The sequence below is a fragment of the Cicer arietinum genome, chromosome 2 (assembly GCF_000331145.2).
Source record: "Cicer arietinum cultivar CDC Frontier isolate Library 1 chromosome 2, Cicar.CDCFrontier_v2.0, whole genome shotgun sequence".
In the NCBI taxonomy this organism is placed as follows: domain Eukaryota; kingdom Viridiplantae; phylum Streptophyta; class Magnoliopsida; order Fabales; family Fabaceae; genus Cicer; species Cicer arietinum.
The window spans coordinates 410,508-429,379 of NC_021161.2; the positions used below are offsets into that span (position 1 = coordinate 410,508).

At 31.3% G+C, this 18,872-nt stretch overlaps 2 protein-coding genes across 3 annotated transcripts in view; one reads left to right on the top strand and one right to left on the bottom strand.

Moving 5' to 3' along the window:
* Positions 1-12,567, top strand: part of LOC101513429 (nuclear pore complex protein GP210) — a 28,463-nt gene extending 15,896 nt beyond the window's left edge. Inside the window, exons 24-41 of one of the 2 annotated variants that reach the window (XM_012712586.3) lie at positions 307-715; positions 1,334-1,436; positions 1,526-1,638; positions 2,289-2,360; positions 3,492-3,567; positions 3,654-3,761; positions 3,881-4,022; positions 4,107-4,190; positions 4,275-4,491; positions 4,802-4,868; positions 4,951-5,042; positions 5,168-5,228; positions 5,336-5,690; positions 10,012-10,052; positions 10,172-10,335; positions 10,465-10,564; positions 11,047-11,216; positions 11,706-12,567. In XM_012712586.3, coding sequence (XP_012568040.1) covers positions 307-715; positions 1,334-1,436; positions 1,526-1,638; positions 2,289-2,360; positions 3,492-3,567; positions 3,654-3,761; positions 3,881-4,022; positions 4,107-4,190; positions 4,275-4,491; positions 4,802-4,868; positions 4,951-5,042; positions 5,168-5,228; positions 5,336-5,690; positions 10,012-10,052; positions 10,172-10,335; positions 10,465-10,564; positions 11,047-11,216; positions 11,706-12,266 — 2,935 coding nt within the window. In that variant the 3' untranslated portion in view covers positions 12,267-12,567. Of the gene's footprint in view, positions 1-306; positions 716-1,333; positions 1,437-1,525; positions 1,639-2,288; positions 2,361-3,491; positions 3,568-3,653; positions 3,762-3,880; positions 4,023-4,106; positions 4,191-4,274; positions 4,492-4,801; positions 4,869-4,950; positions 5,043-5,167; positions 5,229-5,335; positions 6,013-10,011; positions 10,053-10,171; positions 10,336-10,464; positions 10,565-11,046; positions 11,217-11,705 lie in introns of those variants that run through there. The other variant, XM_027331746.2, reaches the window with a different exon arrangement.
* Positions 12,568-14,352: 1,785 nt separating this feature from the next.
* Positions 14,353-16,341, bottom strand: LOC101513742 (small ribosomal subunit protein uS11m). Its single transcript, XM_004489176.4, has 2 exons — positions 16,114-16,341; positions 14,353-15,193 (listed from the first exon to the last, which is right to left on the bottom strand). The coding sequence occupies exons 1-2, from the start codon at positions 16,196-16,198 to the stop codon at positions 14,565-14,567; spliced, it is 714 nt and encodes a 237-aa protein (XP_004489233.1). The 5' UTR covers positions 16,199-16,341; the 3' UTR covers positions 14,353-14,564.
* Positions 16,342-18,872: the final 2,531 nt, after the last annotated feature.

Genomic DNA, 18,872 nt, shown 5'->3' on the forward strand with positions numbered 1-18,872 from the left:
TATTGGCTATAACTATAAATTACGCTCTTTCTTTTTATTCCTTGATATGTTCTCTATGTTTTCCTCGGATTGATAAGATATGATTCAGTTACTGTTTTTAAGCCTTAAACTTTTGAGATTGCTGATTCTGTTTTCCTTGTATATAATGTCCGATTTTCCTCATGTAATACACACAATATGCTTTTCTGTGTACATATAATTTACAACAGGTCACCAATTAATGACTATTATAATCATTTTAAAAGGCACAGTATTGGAATATGTAATTGAGTGCCAGGTATTTATTTATTTAATTATTTTGGTCAGATCTGCTGGCAAGACAAATGTTGCTGTATCATTCTTGTGTGAATTTTCAACTTCTGGACCAAAAACACAGTCAAGGCTGTACAGTTCATCTTTATCAGTAACAGTGGTTCCTGATCTTCCCCTGGCTTTGGGACTTCCAATAACCTGGATTCTTCCTCCCTATTATACAACTACAAGCCTTTTGCCTTCCTCCTCAGAATCTTCTACACAATATGATGGTCAGAATCACAAAGGAACCATCAAGTATTCTTTATTGAGTAGTTTGGAGAAAAATGCTCTGCAGAGAGATGCTATGTTCATTGATGGGGATAGAATTAAAACAACAGAAAGTAATAATCTTGCCTGCATTCAAGCTAAAGATCGTATCACAGGTAGAATAGAGATTGCTTCTTGCATCAAGGTTGCTGAGGTATGAATTTTATCTTTCACCTACTATTTATTTGGGACCACTGGTTGGCAGTTGGCATTCTTAGGAGTGTACATCTTTGCAGCCTTGGGGCAAAACTGTTTCTGCAAGAGCAGGCGGTCTTTAACCAAGTGTCAAGTTTTAACTTTACACGACGAGTATTTAGCACATTAAATGGTTTTAAACATGTATAACGCAATTTGTACATTATGCTCATTGACTGGAATAAGAGAGGGCTGCTTTGTGTTAAAATAAGTTTTTGACATGCTAGTGGGCCTTAGCCTTATTTTGGTGAGAATTGGTCATATCCTTTGTATTTCAGACAGGGTAGGGGTGAGAATGTGTTTCTAGCACTTCTCTTTTACTAACTGAGACATGGATGTATTGAATTTTTTTTAGTACTTTTTTCACTTATCATAGATGGATTAATGGCTTGTTTTTTATCCATCCATCTTGGTCCAATCGGGTACATCCATTTCCCAATCCTACCTCTAGGTGCAGTTCTGTCTAATAGAACAAGTATATCATCTAATTTATTGACGATGTTATTTGCATTCTAGTCTAGGCACATGTCAATTTTTTGGGAATTGTAATGACCATAAATTCTATATCATGATCAAGGTGACTCAAATTAGAATAGGCAGTAAGGAGGTTCTCCTCAAAGTGATTGACCTTGCTGTTGGTGCAGAACTTGATCTTCCAACAACCTTTTATGATAATCTAGGTATCAATGTTTCCTTAATAATGAATCACATGTAGGAACTTCAGACTGAAAGTACTCATCTTTTGTTGTGTCGTCCTGTGGTTCAACAGGAAATCCTTTCTATGAAGCATGCAATTCAGTGCATTTCTACGCTGAAACTAACTACCCTGATGTTCTTGCCATCAACAGAACTGCTGATGGAAAAGGGAATGTCCACATCAAGGTTTGTTGGTTGATTTTATTATAAATAATTTTTCTTGCTTGTGTATGTTCTTTGAGTTTTGAACCAAAAGCAGCATAAGAATCTGCAGCTTGCACATTTGCAGAAATTTGGAGCTAACTAGCTAGATATAAAACCTTTCATGTGTTTTCACCTAAAAGCATAAGCTTTTGCATATTTGTAAATCAGTTCATGATTTTTCCCTTTTGACGGTTTAAAAATGTTTAACATGACCTTAGTTGAAGTTGTAGGATTTGGGATTGTTAAGGAGGGAAGAGAAAGAATAAGGAAATGGATTATGAAATAAAAACAGCAGTAACGGGAATGAATCCTAAAAGATGATCTAACATATCCTAAATTACTCTAAGATAGCGAAATATTATGAGATATATTTTTTCATTAGTTCCAGCAGTTTCTAATGAAGAGAAGCCGACATAATCTTATCAAGGTCAGGCTTAGTTCACTTTATTCAACCATGAGATTTTACTTAAAGAGAGACTATCTCTGTGTGTGTAACACTAGGACAAACTTTATTTGTTTTAGAATCTTGCCAGATTTTGCCATATCTGGTACTTATGGTTGCTATATATGGAATTGCTTTGCTCAGCTAAGTAACTTAATGGAATTCTGTTTTGACTGATTCATTGGTGAAGGCAATTCGGCACGGGAAAACTCTTGTGCGTGTAGCAATTAGTGATGCCCAGCAAAAGTCAGATTACATACTGGTAAGTATCAGCCTTTTGCCCTGCACTTTAGAACAGTAAATTATTGTTCTACATGCATAATTTTGATCTTATGCCATATGCCACATGTTTTGAACCTATATTTCAATGTCAATAAGGAAATTGTTTCATGCTGATGCACCTAAACGTGCTTGTATTTTTGTTCAAGGTGATTACCTTTTTTAAAACCAATATATCTTGTAGGACCGGACTGACTTCCTCTACCGTCTACAGTATGTTTCTGAGAAACAAAACCTTTTGTTTAAGGTCATTAACCTTTAGTTTCTGAGAAACAAAACACAAGGTTTCACTTAATCGTCTCTAAATGCAAAATCTAGGTATAAGATATTGTTATTAACATTTTCAGTCGTAATTGAAATCATTTTTAAATGAGAAGTATTGAAGACAATTTTAATGATATTGTTTCCCTTTTTCTTCTTGTAGATCTTGCTTTTATAGGTGATACCTGGTCCTCATGTTGTAGTTTCTTTCCCTCTTTAATAAAGTTCCATTTTTCAAATAATCAGTGTAATGTATATTTTAGGATACATTTGGTTAAAGAAAACTTTTTCTATTGAAATTTCATTTTTTTTCATTAATAATTATGAAAGTTTCACCTTGTTTTCACTTTGTTTTATATTTTTTAAGATTCACATAGGAAATGACAGAAACAACAAAATGGAGTTTTAGTATTTCTCATACAAATAGTTGGAAATAAAAAATAAAATGATAAAATGACATTTTGTAATTATTAGTAAAAGCAAGAGATGAAAACAAAAAATGTTTTTTCTAACAAAAGAGGCCCCTAAAGTGGGATTTGATTTGTTTTTCAATTTTAGTTGATATGTTTTCATCTAGAATACAAAATTTCTATATTGTTTTCACATTGTTTCTGGTTTCCAAAATTTTACGCAATGACAGTAAACATTAGGTCCTGAGGATCTCATTGAACGGTGCAGTTCATACCTGCCATTTGCCTTATAATCACAATTTATTTATCTCTCACCAATACTAAAGTTATTGTCCTTTACAGAAGTTATACTCATGTTAACTATCCTTTCTGGTGTTAATCTCGCACCTGTTCTTCCTCTCCTCTCCAAGTCCCTGAGTCTTTTTTTTTTTTTTTTTTTGCAGATTAGGGTTGGTGCCCATATATATCCTCAAAATCCGGTTCTTCATATAGGAAGTCCTCTTAACTTGAGCATAAAAGGTACTTTATATTTTAACCCTTTAATCTTTTTGACCTTTTTACTATTTCTTCACGAAGGATAATGTCATTCTATCGTCATGTTTCAGGATTGAATGATAAAGTTTCTGGACAGTGGTTTACCACTAACGGAAGTGTAGTATCAGTGGATGCAGTATCTGGGGTGGCTAAAGCTATTAGAGAAGGTTCAGCCCAAGGTGCTAAATATCAATTTAAATGCAGGAAATGAACTTTGTGATTGTCAATTTGTCATTTTCTTTGGTTTTTGCTTTATAAACTTATAACAATCCCTATTGAAATATGTTATTATGAACAGTATATTTCCATCATGCAAGATTGAAGCTGCAAACAAAAATCACAGTATTGAAAGGACATAGTATTTCTGTGGATGCTCCAAAAGGGATGTTAACTAATGTTCCATACCCTACAAAAGGATACAACTTCTCTGTGAAGTTCAGGTTTGTAAATTATAACTCTAGACATGAACTTGGTTTAAATGACATCACATTTAACTACTTTTGTGACCGATTCAATTGCAACAGTTCTTCCTATGATGAAAGCCTTGGTGCACTAGGTGGAAACAAGATAAATTCCTTCGATTGTAGAGTAGATCCGCCATATGTGGGGTACTCTATCTTTACTCATTCATTTGGTCATCCCTTTAAGTAATCGATTCATTCTAAGACATCTTTTACATGCATTAACTGAAGGTATGTCAAGCCATGGCTGGATTTGGACTCTGGCAACTCATATTGTCTATTTTTCCCTTACTCACCGGAGCATTTAGTGCACTCAATACCCAAGTCAGAAGGCATGAGACCAGACATATCTGTCTCCATATATGCTTCTCTCAAAGAACATGAGCATGTTTCGGGATCTGCATCAGTTCTTTTTATTGGGGGTTTTTCTATAATGGAGACTGGCAAGGTATGGCATACTAACATGGCAAAATTGGAATCATGATATTTTTTGTCGCATTAACATTGCTTGAAAATACACACACATGCATCCATGCATGTGTATGATATTTTGTGTGATATGAGTGTTTGATATATTAGGTTGTGTGCCTCATATTTTGTTGATGTGATCTCCCTATCTTATATTGACCAATTTGCCCTACTTTTTTGCATGTTATGTTCTGAATTTCATATTTAGCAGACCCGTCAAAATATCATTGTTAAACAAACTATAGAGGTTTAATTTGTGATGTTGAAAATTATTTCCTTTTCCTCCTCAGGATCCAATGCAGCTGAATCTGACACCAGGCTCAAACAAAACTTACATAACCATCATGGGAAATACCGGTAAGATTGCATGTAGTTGCTACAGATATTTCATCAGTCTTTTACCATATGTATTACTAATTAGTTGGCTGGCTTGTCATAGATGTCGAAGTTCGCTGGAATCACCGTGATTTGATTATGATTGTTCCAATCAGTAAAGAAGATTTTGGCATTCGAGGTTTTGCACGATATGAGGTGAGTGCTCCAAACTTCCAAAGGCTAGAACATCACATGAAAAGTTCGCAACTAACCAGTGAATCTAATAAAAGTTCTGATTATAAATTTAAACTATACATTATTTTTCTTGTTCATGTTTTCAGGTCAAACTGCTGAAAGCTGAAAGATTCAAAGACAAAATCATCATCACACTCCCAGCTAATGGTTACGTATTCCAGGAGCTTAATGACTTGATTTCCACCAGCTGTTTATAAATTTACATTACAAAGAGAAAGTTCAAAAGTTTAATCTATCTTTTACTTGTTCTGTAGGCCAGAGAATGGAAATAGACATCACCCATGAACCTGAATCCGTGGCCTCAGCAATATCCAGTGTAACCATAAATAAAGCCCTCTGGGCTAGCATCTTGGGGTGTCTTCTGCTGCTGATTCTCTCGATCGCTGTCTTCATTCATTTCTTGGACAGACCAGATAGATTGCAGCAAGCAAGTGCTCCAATCACTGCAACCATTGCAGCGCCTACAACTCCTAACAGAAGCAGTCCAGCTGTTCCAAATGAAATGTCTCCTCGGACGCCACAACCATTTGTAGACTATGTAAGACGAACGATCGATGAAACACCATACTACAAGAGGGAAGGAAGGAGAAGAACTAATCCACAGAATACGTTCTAGACTCGTGGTCTATCAGTGATAATTTTATACCCAACACTACTCCCACATCAGAGGCTGACACATAGATGCACACTTGCACTCACTATGTTGTACAATTTTCAAACTGACAATTTTGGTCGCTACTATAGTTGTGTAAATTTAGGAATATGTGTTCTCATTTGTGATGATTATTACATCAAATGTTTATCTCGAGATTAGGTTAGTGTAGTGATCATGTTCAAATCACGTGTCTGTTGTAATTGCTTATCCGATCAACTTATTTTCTCATTTCTTTTTGAAATCTTGTTTTTTATAAAAGTATTATTATTTATTGTCTTTTTTATTCAAGAATGATTGATGAATCAAATCTTAAGATAAACAAATTAACAAAGGAATTAAGGAATTAGATGGAAGGAAGGTGTAACACTCTTAGAACCATAAGCATGAAAACGACGTGCCAATTGAGGATATGCAACAAAGGAGTAGAATATTTATGGTAGATGCTCATCTAACCCTTCAATTTTTCTACTTTTTTACTGGATTTCAGCTTCCAATAGTATAAAATACACCAATGAATTTTAGCTTCTGGTAGTGTATTTGGGGGTGGGGAAACAAAATTATGGGTGGACGAACATTCACCAATTTTTATATAAAAATCATTTTTGGTTTTAATTCAAGAATCAACGATGAGTGAAAATCCACTTGCAACTCATGAGTAATCTTATTTAATTATCAAAGTTAAGAACCAAATGGTCGTTTAAGTATCAAAGTTAAGAACCAAATAGTAACCAAATTATCACATAGGCTTAAATAAACCAAGCCTATACAACTTGGCCAACTAAGCATTGTATCCCAAAAACTAAGTACAAAAATTACTATTACGACATGAGCCACTAACCAAACACATGGCAAGTGCTTTTCAAGCATTTTTTGTAAATCAAATAGAAAAATGTCCAACTATGTGACAAGTTCTTCTAATGTGTCCCAACTTGCCTCATCTCATGTGCTCCCAAGCGCATTGCTTCTTCTTCCACGTATTTCCATTTTCTTCTAGTCATCTTCAAACTCTTACTTAGTTGTCCTTTGGAAACCTTCTTCAAAGGTTTCCTTGTCACTCATGAGAAAACTATGGGGTCGTAGTGTTGTCTCTCATCAAATGTAGACAAGAATTCATCAAATGTATTTAGATAGGTACAAACAACGACAGAGTGATAGCAATTAAAAGTTATCTAATATAGTGTGAATTTGTTTGTCTGAGCTATTGAGGTGTTAGCAATAACACAACACTATGTAAGTGAAGTTGTTGGTCTTTGTTGTTGAACATGAAACATCTCTAGCGTGTGCCATAACTAACACCATTCAAGTCAAAAACAAACAATGGTAATGAAATAATAATTTGCTTAAATAGTTTTATAGTCTTCTAAGAAATTCAGCCCACATTTACTATGTGAAAACATTTTTTATTATCATTTTTTTAAATTTACTTGGCAACAAGGTTAAAGACTCTCTTGAAGTAAAATAATTCTTTGCATTTTTATAAACAATAAAGATATAAAAAAATTATTTTTATAATTAATAAAAATATATATTTGTTAACTAACAATTCATTCTCTTTTCCTAACTATGGTCCACTTTAAGAATCTCTAAACAAAGCAAAATAGAAACACATTTTAGAAAATAAAAACACAATATTTTTACAAAATAAACAAAGTCTTAATTTCTGGAGATTACGTTCTAACATGTATATCTAAATCGCAAAAAAATTGCATAACATATCTCTTTTAAACGAGAAGATGCATCAGAAAAATAATCCGTCATCGAATCTAAAAAAAGGTTATACCAAGATAAAGAGGATCATGCATCTTATTATTTATGTTGTTCCACCATAAATATATATAGGTCAGTGAAAATCGTCAAAAAACTAGGAGGGAGGTTTGTTACTAGGGTAGGACATTGCACAAAAACTTGGAGAAGGAAATGTGGAGGCCTATCAATGGGACAAAGGATGCTATGTTAAAAGACAAGGGAGTGGGTGTGTATAGAAAAATTAGTGGTGTATGTAGTATTGATCTGCATGAAATAATGAACACAAAAGTTCCATGTAATATTATACAACAATGGCTCAACTGTTTTTAGTTCTCACTTTACATTAAACTATATAACTTTTTTTTTTCAATTTTTTATGTGTTGATATATTCTAATTAGTTGTCAGTGTAAAATAAGTTTATATTAATAAAACATAATTTTTAAATTCATAAAAAAAAATACAATTTTTATGTCGTCTAGAAATATACTTCTACAAAAAATTATGTTTTTTATCTGAAAGTAAATTCTCGAACTCATGTTTGATTTTTCAAATGATATTTTTTTCTCTTTTTGATCAATTTAAATGTATAAAGTACTGTTTAAGAACCATAGAGGAGAAAAGAAACTGATAAGATTTTTTGTTGTTTGTATTTGTGGAAGCGAAATTGTATGTGATATTTTGTATGAGAATTATTTTTTATGTGTGAATTTTATATCATAAACTTTTATTTATTGCTCTATACATAGAGTTAAATTGCAATACAATAACATATTTTTATATCATACTCTAACAAAACAAAAATTAAATCATATCTTTAAAGTCAAGAAATAAGAAAAAATTTAACAAATCTTAAAAATATTATAATAAAAAATATAAATCATATATTTTAATGATATTTATTTTAAATCTTTAAAATAAAGAAATAAAAAAACCCAACAAATTTTAAGAATATTCTAAAACATAAATATAAATTAAATATTTTAATGATATCTTATTTTAAATTTAAAATATATTTAAATATAAATCTAATTTATAATATTATAAAGATACTCAGACAAATTATTCTCATAAGAAACCACGTTTTAGAAATTTTCTACTTGCCACCCCCAATATACTTAAAAAAATTATTTTACTCCTTATACTATATATGAAAAGTTGGAATTTATTTTCTTTTCATTCACATTTTCGAAACATTAACATTTCTTAGCATTTTTGAAATTTATGAAGCATACAAGTAAGTTTTTTTTGAACTACTTGATTAATTTGAAAGGTGATTTTCAGTTTTTCAAATAAATAAATAAATAAAAGTTTCGAATAATACTAACCATTTGAAATAGGAAAATTTCAGAAAGTTTCGATCAATTGGATACTTCCAAAACAGAAGTTTTAGACTTTTCAAAAGTTTAGATCAATTTAAAACTTACAATTTTTTGAAAGTTTCAAATTAAATGAAACTTTCAAAAACTTGTTTGTTAAACCTTTTAAACTTTCGAAAAAATTGAAGCTTTTATAACGCACTTTGTAAAGCATTCGAAAGTTTTCAAACATTTGAATATTTTATTATTATTTTGAAACAAAATTTACATTTCAAAAAATTGAGTAAAATTCAAAAATTTCAAAACTTTCATCATTATCGAAAGTTTTGAAATGTAAAATTATGTTTTAAAAATTTGAAAGTTCCGATAATATTCATTTTGAAACATTTGTTAAAGGTGAAAGATTCAAAAATATTTTACAAATACAAACTTTCGAAAATAAACTCATGTTGTATTTTGTAAAGGAGAACCAAAGTTTTGAATATGTGATATTGAGAGTAAAGGAGAAAAAATATCTAACTTTGTATACATAATAAAAGGGTAAAATAGTCTTTCTCAATGTCTCTGGTGGAGAGAGATATAGATGAGAGGGTGGCAAGTAGAAAAAAAGTAACATGGTTGATAAAATTGGGCCCTATTAAAATGCATCATATAATAATATCCCATATAGCCCAAGACTATGTCCTCTCTCACTTAATTATTATAACATTGCAATCAAAATCAGATTCTTTTTTTTTTTTAAATAAAAAGGAATAAGGGTTTTAGGAACACATAACATAATCTATCTAATCTAGGGTTTCACTTTTCTCTCATATCTTTGTTTTCAAAAACCAAATTCTCTTTCTCTGAATTCGTAATAATCAATGGAATCGCCCGGGAAAGACCATCTCGTTGGAAGCGGTGAACCCAACGACGTTGGTAGAGCCTACGAACACGAACAACAACAACAACACCATAACTCTCAACCTCTTACCGGCGATGGTGCTAGTCCTGGGTAACTTTCTCTTTTCTTCTACTTTTTTTATTTATTTAGTATTTTGGTTCTTTATTTTGTTTTATTATGTAAAAATTCAAGTTTTGGGCCCTTGAGAAAATTATGTTATAATAATAAAAATTCAATTTCTTAGGTTTTCAAGTAAAAGGGGTTTTTTTTTTTTTTCTTTTTGTTAGATTAGATGCTAATATTCTTATATTTGGTTCCATAATTTGCAGAAAGATATTTATAGGTGGTTTGGCGAGAGAAACTACCATTGGTTAGTGCTTGCTTTATAATTAAGTCTTATTTATCTTGGGGGGTGTTAATCCCTTTTTTAAATTGTAGTGGGATTTATAGCATTGTGTGTTGATCTCTTACTTGTTTTGTGTTTTGCAGCACAATTTATCAAGCATTTTGGTAAATATGGTGAGATTACCGATTCCGTCATCATGAAGGATAGGAAAACTGGGCAGCCTCGTGGATTCGGGTTTATTACTTATGCAGATCCCGTAGTGGTTGATAAAGTCATTGAAGAGGATCATATCATCAACGGAAAACAAGTATGACTTGTTTTTTTATTTATATGATAATGTGTTTGTATAGGAATTTACGCGTTTTGTTTTGATTATAGTGTTTAGTTAATGGATACATAGCTGGTTCTTATATGGTTTTGGGATTATTATATATAGGTTGAGATTAAGCGGACTATACCAAGGGGAGCTGTTGGCTCTAAGGATTTTAGGACAAAGAAAATATTTGTAGGTGGTATTCCTTCAAATGTGACTGAAGGTAGGTTGCTATTTAGTCAGCAGATAATATTTGGTGCTTCACTCTGAGGTGTCACCTAGGCGGACTCATAGCGACACTGTGAGAGAGCAAACTCCAAAATATGAGGACCCTATGACATTGAAAATTATTTTAGTTTCAGATTATATAATTCAATTTTGTTACTTATACGTCAGATTACTGTTTAGGATATGTCAGAGGTTTTCTCTGATATTGTTCTTAGACCCCTTCCCTTAGAAAGTCTTCTTACGAACCACTTGGACACGAATAATATTTGCATGGTGGTGTGTAAGTAAAGTGAATATTTTTCATCACGACCTCTGCTTTCTTTCTTTTAAGCTTAGTTAATATCAACAGCAACTGATTTTTAAACATCAAAATTTTGTTATTGATTTGGAAAATAACCTGTTAATCATAAAATAGCTGCAGCAAAGGGAACCTTGCTTTTGTTGATACTGTTTTTACTTAAAGATGTACTTGTGCAGATGAATTTAGAGATTTTTTCACACGCTATGGAGAAGTCAAAGATCACCAAATAATGCGGGACCACTCTACCAATCGTTCTCGTGGCTTTGGGTTTATCACCTTTGACACTGAGGAAGCTGTAGATGAACTTCTATCTATGGGGAACAAGATTGAGTTTGCTGGCACTCAGGTGAGGAATCTATTATTCAAAATGAGTTACTGCATTGCATTGTCCCCTGGAGATACAGGGCTATGATTTCAGTAATTGACTGCAAAATCTTTAGGTTTTGTGTTTCAAGTATGTTATTATGTTTGCCAGAAGTTCATTGGGTTGGTTTCTTGGTTTTGTCAGGAGATGCATTTTTTTTGGTTTGTGAAAAACCAACTCTTCAAAAGTTTTAAGTTTTTGGTGGTGGGTTGGGGATTCTGTTTAGTTTTCCAGACACAACCCCATTTGCCAGAGTTTGTTTCCTTGAATAATACATTATCGTGATATCAATTTGAAAGAAGTTTTTCTTAGATTTAACTGTTTGAGCTACCTTTGTTTGTCTTTACCCTTGTGAATCACAAACATTTTCGACATCATGTGTAATTTGTTTCTTTCATTCGTCTGATCAATTTTTTACTGTTAATTTTTTTTCTTCCAATAAATTCAATTTTCTCATCTTTTCCTTTATAGGTGGAAATCAAGAAGGCTGAACCAAAGAAGGCAAACCCTCCACCTCCATCATCCAAGCGCTACAATGACTCAAGGTCTTCATATGGCAGTGGTGGTGGGTATGGAGATGCTTATGAAGGATTTGGTGGAAGTTTTGGTGTTGGTGGTGGTGGTGGTTACAGTAGGTCCAGCAGTGTCTATGGTGGTAGGGGAGGTCCATATGGTGGCTATGGAAGTGAATTTGCTGGATATGGGGGATATGCAGGAGCAATGGGGGGACCTTACAGAGGCGATCCTTCCATGGGCTATGCAGGTCGTTATGGTGGAAGCTTTAGCAGAGGCTATGATCTTAGTGGCTATGGGGGACCTGGTGAAAGTTATGGGGCATATGGTGGTGCTGGAGCTGGTGCTGCTGCTGGTGGAGGCGGTTCTTCGGGTGCTGGTGCATATCAAAGTGGCTATGATGCCAGCAGCCTTGGAGGTGGATATGGTGGATATGGTGGAGGAGCTAGTGGAGGCTCCTTTTATGGGAGCAGAGGAGGATACAGTGCTGCTGGTCGATATCATCCGTATGGAAGATAGAAGCTTATAACCAAAGCATTTTTAATGTAGGAATGCATCAAATCGTGTTTGTAGTTTGTGGGTGGTTGTTTCTTCAATTAGGCTATCATATTTTCAATATTTTTTTAAAGATGTTAAGGAAACTTCCATTTATCAGGACACCCTTTTCTTGTCAGCTCTAGAAGTATAAACAATTTTTTCCCTTGACCCTTTTGAAGCCTGTTTCTCTGATTGATGTAAAATCTGCAATTGTGCAGATGATTGTATGTTAAATCTTGTTCGTTTTTACTAGTGACATTTCTTATAACTGCCGTTTTGTTTATTTCATGGGGTCACTTGTACCATTACTTGTTTCATTTTTGCCGCACAACATTCAAAGTGTTTATATTCTTTGCGTACAAAAGAAGTGTTATCATAAATTTATCTTTTGCTTCAATATAATTTTGGTTCTTTATCTTTTTATGTAATATTTGTTTTGATTATTTGTTGAATATTTTGATTAATTTTTATCCTTTTTATCATTTATAAGTGATCTATTTTAGATCTTTTCACATAAACAACAAAAGTTATAGTATTTGCATATTGGATTTTTTATAACAATTGTTAATGTGTACTGGAATTTAAAAAAAATATATATTTACTTAACTCAATTATAGGTCTGTACTTCAAAAAATTTCTTGTATGCCTTGAAATAGACAAAAAAAAATTATGATAAAAATGACCAAGATTTATGATTGATAAAAGATAAAGGATAAAAAATGAATTAAAAAAAAAGATGAACTAAAACCAATATTTGATAATAGATAAATGTCAAAAGTATATTTAAGTTTTTATTTTTTCAAATGTCATTGAATAATATGATTTTTTATTGTGTGTCATTATGGATAATATGATTTTTGACAGCTTAAAAAGTTTAGATACATAATTAAGGAATTTGTCTTAAATTGTATATAATATAAAGAAGTTTTCAATGATTATGTCTTGTCCTGCTTTACTTTCTAGGAGTCTTATGGGTTAGTTTTGTCTGCTTTGTTTTCACTTTCAATCTAGCTTGTAAAGCAATTCAAACTTTAAGTCTTGAAAATTGTTGGTAATACTAGCTTGGAAAAAAAAAGACATTTGCCTCATTGACACCTTCGCATAGACAAGAGAAAAGGGAGAAGGTAAAATAGATAGAAAATTGGAAAGTTCATAAGAAACACCAAGACAAAAAGGAATACTCTTGCAAATTATTTAGCTTTATAAAGGGGTTGTCAGATATCAACATGATATAGCACAAGTGACAAATGTTTGAGTTTTATAACCATTTGATCAAGGGTTTTTTATTTTATTGATACATATAGAAAAACAGATGCTAGGAGAGGTAACCTCCAAAATGAATCTTGATTATCTCGAGAAATCAGTCTATGCAATTGCATACAAGAATAGCTTTGTTCACAAAAAAATAAAAATAAAAAGGTGGTCAAAGATACAAGCACACAAGAGGCCAATGAGCATATAATAGGAGACGGTGCACTTTTTCTTTTAGCTCAAACATGTGTCTTGCCTAAAAATAGACAATGACTCAAAATACAGAAAAGTAAATAAATAAGAAATTTTAGCATAAATTTGCGTTGTAAGTAACTGAGGAATATGGCAAGCAGTTATTGAGAGGGGTAGTCTATGGATCCATATGAGATACAAAATGAAGCAAGGGGCTTGCTTGGTTAACCAGTCAAGAAACTTTACTGTTTTTGTAGTGGCTGCTAGGGATGTAATTAGTAAATATATTTTCACAAACTTATATGAACATAAAAAATTCATGATCTCCTATCCAAACTACCTCAATCCAAGACATGGCAATGTAAACCTGTCTGTAAATGTGAATTTGTTATACTCAATGACATCAAATGACCAATTATCAAATCTTCAGATGTCAATGAAGATTCTCAGTATTTGTATCCATTATTAAGCATCAATTACCACTTTTCTGTGTAGGCAGTGGGTTAAAATCAAAAGGAAATACAATTCAGGTTTTAATTTGATGGAAGAAGGAATTGAAATTTGACTATTTGAGGAGGAATTTACTACATCCTTTCCTTGGAAATGATAATTTGATCCCCAAACCTTCAAAATGAAAATACATAGCCTTTCAGTAGACCCTGCTACAAAAATTCTGGTTATTATTGTACAAAATGTAGGCATACAGGTATGAAACAAAGTCATAATGAAAATATGCTCAACAGGAGGAAAATAAACAGCATATGCCAAAATCTGCACCTAAACTATGTCATCATCCAAAGTCAAATAACGATTCTTCAACCATCTCAATAAAAATAACTAGATACGTCGACTCTTTGGCAGTCTGCAGCCGTTATGGGGACGACGAGTTGTATCTTCAATGTATACAATTGGATTTTTATCCCCTCGAGAATCAGTAAATCCTTCCCTCCAGCTTAATATTGCTTGCCTTTTCCTCCGAAAATGAGTAAATCCATTCACTTTCATTACAACAGACTTCAACCCCAAACTTCTAGCTCGTCGTCCAACCACTTCCGCAGTTGCTTCCGCAGCATACCTAGAGAGCTTTTGTCCCGATTTCATGTCTTTCAAGGAACCAGCAGACCCGCTAAGTTTTACATTTCCTTTAGCATCGGTCACTGTAACAAAGGTATTGTTACGCAGCATCTTTATATGAACATAATCAGCATCATGCTCATAAAGATATTGATTGTATGAACCCCCCATAAAACCCCCCATAAGACCCCTTGTATCTTCGTCTACAACTCCTCTCACAAAGTCCATATGCCTGAAACTCCCACCACTCTCAGCATTGTTCTCACTTTTGGAGTTAATATTCTCTCTATCCTGCATAAAATTTGGACGAGCACTTGGATTTGCATTCACATTTTCGCTTTGATTCAACCCATTCAAACCCCTACTTGCACTTGAAAATCCTCTAACATATCCTGCAGTTTCAAGAGTATAAAAAAAACTAAAAGATAAAATGATAAGGTCTCTTTAATTATTTTCAATGAATCAATTCTTTAAAATTGATTTTAAATAAAAAGTGAGTTGAATGTATGGTGATTTGCGTTTGGAATTTCGGATACATTCATATAAAAGTGAGTTGAACAGTAAAATAAGGTTCTAAATCATATTTGTAGGCAAAAGCTACAAAGGAAGTTAGAATCCATTCAAGAGATAAATCAATTCTACCCGTAAACATCCAAACATGTCAATATCAATTTATGTGTCAAGAATCACTTATGCCTCTCACAAAAGTGAATCCAAATATACAGAAAGTGATTTAAGGTATCCAGTTCACTACTATCTCTCTCTAATCACTACCACTCACTTTCTGTTTCCTCGATTACATCAATTTAGGATCCTAATTTGATGATAACATTAACATACATATGAATGCGAGCTGAATATTATATCAAACAATTCAGTTAAGAACCATGGTCATACAATTCAGGAACACTCAATTCAAATACACAAAGCAACCAAACCAATCCACTACTGAACCAATCTTTCTACAAAAAGAAAATCAGATATAAATTAATTTAACCCAAAAAACTGATCCCTCAGATTAAAAAAGACCCTCATAAAATTGTTGATCTAAAACAGTTCACTAAAAGCATAGAATTGAGGAACACTCAACTCAAAACCACAAATTAACCAACCAATCTTTCTATCTACAAGAAGTAAAGAAAAATCAGTAATGAATTAATTTAACCTGAAAAAGAACCCTAAAGTTTAGGCATTATAAAAATCATTACACCTTATCATTGAAATGATCCAATCAAAACAAATTAAAAAAAGCTATGCTATTCAGCAACGAAATAATGGAAAATGAAAGCAGAAAGAAAGATTATAATGTTACCGAGATGAGATGAAAGTGAAGATTTGGATGCAGCGAGAAAAGATCGAGGGGCATGGAAGATTGAAGAAGACAAATAGCGAAACATGGTTGTTCTCAGATTATTAGGGTTTCAGGATTTTAGTATATTAACATGTAGCAGCAATCTTATGCTCTATGCGATAGTAGAAAAATAAAATCATTTTTAAAACAAAAATCACTTTTCTGAGTTTTAATTTGTTTGTTAAAAACCGATTAAATGATAAGTTGTTTTTAGTACCTTTTTATACACATTATGTTTTAAAATTGATTTCTTTTTAAGAAATGTGATTTTCGTTATATTGAATAAATACAAAACAGTTTCTGATTTATTTTATTAAAAATCTCTAACAAATAATTTTTAAGGTATTGAATATGAGAATCACTTTTTTTTAATAAATCGTAATAAATTGATTTAAAAAATAAATTAAAATATAAAAAAGTATATGCTATATGAAATTTTTTAATTTTTAATCATAATTTTATTTAATTTTCTAAAAAAATTAAATTTGTTTAATTGGTATAAAATTCATTTTAACAATAATTTGAAAATTTTCATTTGATACTTAAGAAAAGTATTTCGCCTAACACAAATTTTTAAACAACTATTTTTTAAATAATTTTATATTGACAAAAAGGTCAAGCCACAATCATACATCATTTATACCAAATGTTGTTAGATAAAGTAAAGAAACTCTTAATTAACTCAAATCTTAAAATTTAGAGTAGAGTTTTGTTGTAATCACTCATGAGATTTTAAAATTTTCAAAATAAATTAAAGCGTATATGTTTTTTAAAATTGATTTTGATTTTTAATGAATTAGTATTTGCAATCACATGTAAAAATCTAATATGAAGAAAAAAAATCTCAAGTACAAGTCACACAAAGTTATAGATATTATTATAAATAATGTAGTTTTTATATCATAATAATTTAGATTAAATATTTATTTTTGTCCTTAAATATAGTATCTAAAAGAAAAGAAAATATTTTAAACTTTTTGAATACATTTATGTTAATCATTGTATGCTTTGCCTTCAAATGACTTCTACTTTTCATCAATTGTATCGAATTATCGTATGTTTTACACATCAAAAGTTTATGTGGCATCAGAGAATTTGCACATCTTCACTTCATGTTCATATCCATAACAAGAGAGACCAAAATAACAACTAATAAAAAATATTGCATATAAGCCCAAAAAATTCAAAATTGTTCATATCTTGCTTTGACCCCATTGGGGGAATGATTGGTGTTTCAGGTCCATGGCACTTGTTCTCTATCGTAATGCGTATTGTAGACATGCATTCCAACATCCTTGGGGTGAGATTTGTGACATAATATGCTACAGACACATGTGGCCTTCTAGGCAAAATGCATATGTCCAAATTAAAGTAAATCTAGTTGGATCTATCATTCGTCAATAGTTGTCCCATAAGAACAATAATAACAAAAATATTAGACTGAGTTATTATCAATGATATTCTGATTGGTCTATAATGTCTTATTTTAGTAATGACGAAATTTCAAAACGAAGTTGTTCATTACTTAAGGAGGTCGATCACATCTCTAACCATCTTTTCAAACTTTTATTAAACTACCAGCATATATTTGAAAAATTAATCATTAATAAAATAGTTTGAGTTTCCTTTAGTAAAATAATATGTGTTCTCATCTTCTAAAAACTGACACCACATATTAAAATAGAGTGAAGTAGTATCCTATTGAGAGGGAAGTACCCCATACCATACCATACCATACCATATGAGCCATAAGATAACCCATTTCTCTTGAATATGCATATGCTAAAAAAATATTAAAAACTGTGCAAAAACAATAAGAAAAGGGAACATAACATATATTAAGATAAAAGAAGGCCTTTATTTGATCATCTTTGCTTGTGATGTTTAATGACCCATTCTCTACAATGTCCCATTCCAAAAAGCAAAAAGAACTAACAAAAGACAAACAAAATTAGGTGAATTGTACTCTCTTTTGTAAAGTAGGGTTAATTTTTTTTAGAAAAATAATATAAAAATTCACATTCAACTATGAGATCTCAAATTTAAATTTGAAACTTAATATTAAATTTAACAATATCGATATCGACATTCGTCAGTTGTACTTTAAATTACACACTTTTATTTTTTAAAAGAAAAATTATACTTTCATATTAAAATACTCCGTACACATTTTTCGTTAAATTTAAATATGTATTAGTTTTTAAAATTTTATTATTGATTTAAAAATTATAAAAATGATAAAATAAAGTTTTAAATACCCATATTGGCTTAATTTTTATTTTATTATCTATCGTTCTGTAATTGTTATACATATACATCTTAAAATTATGAATTTAATTTATATATGAAATATTTTACCCAATCATTTAATAATATGTTGTCATGTGATTTAATCATGTTAAAAACACGATATTTTGTCCTTAAGTCATAGTTCAAGTGACAAATATCGATATTATTAGATTGAACGTCTTGTCTTAAATTCGAATTCGAGAACTCACAGTTGTGTGAGTTAATTATGATATTTTTAAATAAAATAAAATAAAAAACTATTTTTTATATTAACCCTATTTAAATTTTATAATAAGATATATATAATAAATGTCAAAATTTCATATATAAACTCAAGTCACGACAAATGAGTTGAAAGACTAACTATTAATGGTAATAGTAATTGGTTAACAAGAGTTTAAGATATATATATATATATATATATATATATA